The sequence below is a fragment of the Myotis brandtii genome, unplaced genomic scaffold (assembly GCF_000412655.1).
Source record: "Myotis brandtii unplaced genomic scaffold, ASM41265v1 scaffold253, whole genome shotgun sequence".
NCBI lineage: Eukaryota > Metazoa > Chordata > Mammalia > Chiroptera > Vespertilionidae > Myotis > Myotis brandtii.
This window is the reverse complement of record NW_005359590.1, coordinates 174,202-179,760: the sequence shown is the minus strand read 5'-3', so window position 1 is coordinate 179,760 and position 5,559 is coordinate 174,202. Positions and strand designations below refer to the sequence as shown.

At 38.3% G+C, this 5,559-nt stretch overlaps 1 protein-coding gene across 6 annotated transcripts in view; it reads right to left on the bottom strand.

Moving 5' to 3' along the window:
* The window catches only part of FERMT2 (fermitin family member 2), a 67,523-nt gene extending 61,994 nt beyond the window's left edge, over nucleotides 1-5,529 (bottom strand). The window contains exon 1 of one of the 6 annotated variants that reach the window (XM_014540987.1): nucleotides 5,299-5,529. In XM_014540987.1, coding sequence (XP_014396473.1) covers nucleotides 5,299-5,455 — 157 coding nt within the window. In that variant the 5' untranslated portion in view covers nucleotides 5,456-5,529. The remainder of the gene's footprint in view (nucleotides 1-5,298) is intronic. The other 5 variants (XM_014540988.1, XM_014540990.1, XM_014540989.1 and 2 more) reach the window with 5 other exon arrangements.
* Between the last annotated feature and the right edge of the window lie 30 nt (nucleotides 5,530-5,559).

Sequence of the window (5,559 nt, the reverse complement as noted above, 5' to 3'; positions counted from 1 at the left end):
GGGCGGCGCCGCTGGCACCTGCCTTGGCTGGCCTGGGGCCTGTGGGCAGCTCCTGTGTTGAGCATCTGCCCCCTGGTGTTCAATGTGCATCATAGCGATGAGTTGTTCCGCTGTTCAGTCTATTTGCATATTAGGCTTTTATTAAATAGGATGTTTCTAATTCCCTTTCTCTCTGAAATCAATAAAAATATATTTTTTTAAAAAGGTAAAGAAATGTGTTGAAAGACAAAGGCTAACGAACTGTTCTATAGGATGATGATAAAGTCTGGAAACAAGTACTATTTATTACATGTATCTTAATGTAATTTTAATAAACCACTTATTATATATTCTCCTGTGGTTCCAAACTTGGTAGCCATTAGGTTTATTAAAGGACCCTAGGAGGCCAATTTAGTTAAACTAAATGTGGAATGAGATCCTGAATGGAAGAAACAAAAGCCACTACTAAAACAATTTGCAAATTTGAATATAGATACATAGTAGACAACAGTATTGATTCAATGTTAAATTTCCTGGATTTCATCATTGTACTGTAATATTTAAGAGAAAGTCCTTGTTCTTAGGTGATACATATTTTAAATATGTATGAAGGGTTTTGATGTCTGCAACTTAAATGGTTCAAAATAGTGTGTGTGTGTACACAAAGAGAAATCAAATGGCAAAATGCTAACTGGTGATATATGAAGATTATATAATATTTACTGTTATTATTCTTGAACAAAGTTTGAAATTTCAAAAAGTAGTTAGATAAAAGGTAAAACTTACAATTCTCTTTTAATTTTCTTTAATAGCTATTATATATTTCCAACAAGATCTTTTGGTGCTCAAATAAAGAAATTTATTTTTGTAATTTCTAAAGGAAAATCTAGTTATTTTGTCCTTCTCTGAGATAGAATGAATGTATACCATACTTTAAGATAACTTTAAAAGGCCCGGCCAGTGTGGTTCAATGTGGGCCTGTGCACTGAAGGGTCTTGGGGTAGATTTCCAGTCAGGGCACATACCCAGGTTGCAGGTTCCATCCCAGGTCAAGGAGCCATGAGTGAGGCAACTAATCAATATTTCTCTCTCCCTTCCTCTCTCTCTAAAGATCAATAAAACCATAGTCCTCAGGTAAGGATTTTTTTTAAAAAATTACTTTAAGGGATTTTTAAGCATTTTAACCAAAATTTCCTTTTTTGATCATGTGATAACTTCTCAACCTAACTCTATTCTAACATACAACTGCAACCTAAATGTACTCATTTCATTATTATGGCAAGAACATAACACACTTTAAAGCAAGAACAACTTTTTTCTAAAGGTTACATTCAGAAACATATTCCTCAAATTTTTGTAAGTCAGTTCCATAGTACATTTCTTTTTAGTTCCTTTTGAGTCCTCCAACTTACATTTTCTCCTCTGGAATATCATTTAACCTGATCTAAGCCAATTTCTACATTCTTCCTACTCATAATCAGAACTAGAAGAAATTTAGAAATCACATTGTCTATTCTTCCCTCCAAGCTCATAGAGTTGGCTGGAGACTTCCATTCAGTGAGTTTCATGTTGTAAAAAATTCCTTACTCGTCAACTAAAATGAATTTTTATAGAAAGGTAAAAATTTAATCATACACAGAAGTTTTAAAAAGTCAATTTTTATAAACTGATACTAAAATGCACTGAAACAAAGTATCTCTTTGGAATTTAGAATCATCAGTCCTGACTAAGCTCTAACTCTATGGAGAACAGTTTTAATACTTCTCAATGATCTCCAGAGGAAGGTCAGGAAAGCCCATAAAATTGAGCCTCTTCTTTACAAAACTTATTTTTGAATATAATTACTTTACAGTTCTATTCTCTGATATCTTACTTTTATAATCCTTATCCCTGACATTTTAATCCTTTAAAATGAAAACGCTATACAGGTTTGAAAATTGTTTTTAACAAAACATGCGATAAATTTTTAAAATTGTATTTCAAGCACTCAATTTGTATTTCTAAAAAAAAAAAAAAAAATGTGTGAATAATTTTCCCTTCTTGGAATGAAGTATACATATTAAGGAAATCAATGTTGAGAACATTTGTCTAGTATCAGCCCAGACTAAGTCCCAGAGGCACACGTTTCTGTCACATCACTATATAATTCCCTAAAGCCCACTTCATGGTGTACACTCTTGGCTTTCTTTTAAAAGATTAGTGCAGAATGACAAAGGTGTTTTATACTAAGATTTAAAAGCGACCTTTCAGATCTTTTGAATTAAAGTCATAAACCTAAGAATCATAGTTTAATGACCTTAACTGAGGTGCTAAAGTTCTTGATAAAATTCTAACTGAATATAAAGATGTTGCTGACACATATCAAGGAAGCATTATTTACTTTTTTTAGCTTGCTTAATTAAACTGCCCAATTCTGGATGAACACTGTACCTTCAGTGGTGTCATAACCTTTTTTTTTTTTTTTAATCATAGGCCTCTTTGAGAATCTGACAGGAAGCTAAGAAGCCTCTTCCTAGAAAATCCCACATGTGCCTATACACACAAAATTTTAATATGCAATGTTAAGGGGAGGAGTCACTGTAAAATCCATTAATCCCAGAGAAACAATTGCTATTACAGCCTTAAAACATAATACGTTGGTATTTATGGACACTCTAATGGGAACAAGGGTATCACACAGGCATTTGGAGTTTGCAGCTGTAGGGAATGCTGTGGTAGCTACTGTTCTGAGGTACTGTAACTGTTCCAAGGCTACAGCCGCTAGTTGGTTCTGCTCATTTGTCCATCCCTGCTCTGCAATCCAGAGACACAGACCCTGTGCCTTCTCATCCCCACCACAATCTCCACCTCTTATCATGTAGACTCTGCAAACTGCTTTGATCTACTTTAGCTACTGTTAACAAGTAGCCATTCAGTCTGCCCTTTGACAGAAGTGACACAACTTAGGCTTCAGAAGGCAGGTCATCCCAGTTTTAGGCAACGTGAAGAATTTTCACATTGTTTTTTGTTTGTGTTATATTTTTATTGATTTCAGAGAGGAAGGGGAGGGAGAGAGAGAGATAGAAACATCAATGATGAGAGAATCACTGATCAGCTGCCTCCTGCACGCCCCCCACACTGGGGATCAAGCCTGCAAACCAGGCATGTGCCCTTGAAGGGAATCGAACCAGGGACCCTCAGGCGCTCTATCCACTGAGCCAAACCAGCCAGGGCAAGAATTTTCACATTCTTTTCTAATTTTACTGGAGACTGTTTTATAAAGTTTAAATACTGCTCTACTTACTTGCCAATGGGTAATAAAATAGCTTACCATTCAAAGTATCTAATCCTAAGGCCAGGAGCAAAAAATAATTTAGCTCTACTTATACCAAACAGGAAAGCCAGAATTATGTAGATAAGCACTTTCTATTTGGAAGTCAAGATATTAAGAGGATCAGTACTGGTTTCGTTCAAGAAACATGCAAGATTTCCACATACATGGCATTTCCTACCATGTTGGACTTTTTTATTTTCACTAAATAAAATATTAAAAATGCATGAACATTAAAAGATTAAGATTACACTCACTTAAAATTAATATCAGTTCTCTCTGAAAATAGTTTATTCTCTATATTTCTATTTATGCCTGTGACTCTGTAATAAACAATTCTAACCAGTGCAATACAAATATAGAAGTCATTACTTATTCATGAAAGGCTGGCTTTCAAGAACTACATGTTGTCTCAGTCACCTTCAACAGCTCCTTTTTCAGAATAAAAAATATCTCTTGTTGAAACCAGTGTTATAATAAGGTCCATTTATCATAATGTAAAGCAATCTATGATGTAAATGCTTGTTTCCTTTGAAAACAAAGAAAATATAAACAATTATATTTGATATTTTCTTCTTAAATAACCCCACACTAGTGCTGGATAAAAAAGTTTCACAAGTATTTTGCAGACAGTGATTGATTTATTCAAATGAGATGAGAAAAACCTTAACCATCAGTTACTAGTAAGTAGGTAAACAACACAGCAAAACCTCATTTTCAAAGAGCTACCCCAGCTGGGTCTCTTTCCTGGGCTGCCTCAGGGAGCCCAACAGTGCAGTCCCCAGGAGGAGGCGACCTCGTCAGGAGCTTCTTTTTGGCACTTCAATAAGTGTAATTAAATTTCCTGCAGGGATACAAAGACAGTCCACCTGAAGGATCTGTCTTATTTTGCAAATTTGCACCGGAACACTATTCCAGTAAGTTTACGTGGTAGGTATACAATGATCCCTTGGTAAGCAATAAGTTTCCTAATAAATACCACCTCTCTACTTTTCCGGAGTGGCTTGAAGGAATGCTGTTTAAAAAAAAAGTCCCAAAGCCTACAAAGACTGTGCTACACACGTCACCTTATCAGAGCGGCACCACATAAAAAGGCACTTTAAAGCTCAGGAAGGCAGTCCTCCCAGCACTGCTCTTGTGATAAAATTATGTATTGAATCGTCTCAGTAGCTTCTTCCAGCTGAAAATGGTTTTGTCCACCACACAAAATGTGTACTGTGAAATTCCCTTCACTTCATATTGTTGGGACACCCTATCGTTTAAAAAATGAGTCCGTCTTAAATCAACTCAATATACAGCATACTTATTTGTACCCAAGCAAATACTGTCAATCTCAAATTAGCTCAATGCCTATTTTTTAACACAAAATTCTTTCACTCGCTTGTAATTAATGTAAAACTGAACGCTCGAAATAGCTCCCTGGAAGCATGGACTACAGATAGTCACACACCGCCCCACCCCTGGGTGAGAGTGGATGACTGGGACATTATTTTAATACACTCCACGCAGGGCGGCCACAGAACCTTCAGGCTGGCGCCAGAAGTTACACATTTTCCCGCACGTTTGATTCTTAAATAGACTTTGCATCATACTCGCTACCAAACGTCACCAACAGGCAGGTAAATTGAAGATAACTGACAACCACACGCCCTGTAATATCCCCTCCTCTACACCCACTTGCGCACTTTTCTCCCTTCTTTTAATGTGAACTCGCCACACGTAAAGAACTAAGTTTTCCCGGGTAACTACGCAATTACATTTATTAATTGGGAGGCTGGAACCACAGGATGAAAATTTCAGAGAGCAGCAATACCAAACAAGAAGCAGACGGGGGAAAGGTCTATTTGCTGAAACACTGAAAGATCTTACATTTTTTTAAAAGAAGTCTGTGTGGGACGCCAACCAACATGTCTCAAACCCACCCCTCCCCCAGCCGAAAGTCTCCCCCGCCCCCAACGCGCCCCGAGTCCGGGTGGTCGTGACTCGGACGCGGCCGGGATGCTACTCACCGAGTTTTTCCACCAACTTGAGCATCACCCCGCCGATGTGCACCTCCCCGGTCACTCTCAGGGTGACATCGCGGTTCAGGTCCGTCACATGGACGCTCAGTTCCCACGTCCCGTCCGCATAGCAGCCATCTGGCATCCTTATCCCGTCCAGAGCCATGGCTCCTTCCTGCGCGCACGGAGGAAATGGCTCTCGTAAGCGTCACTCCTCCCAAGGAAGGCAAACCCCACCGAACGCGCGCCGGCGGCCGCGGGCCGGGCGGA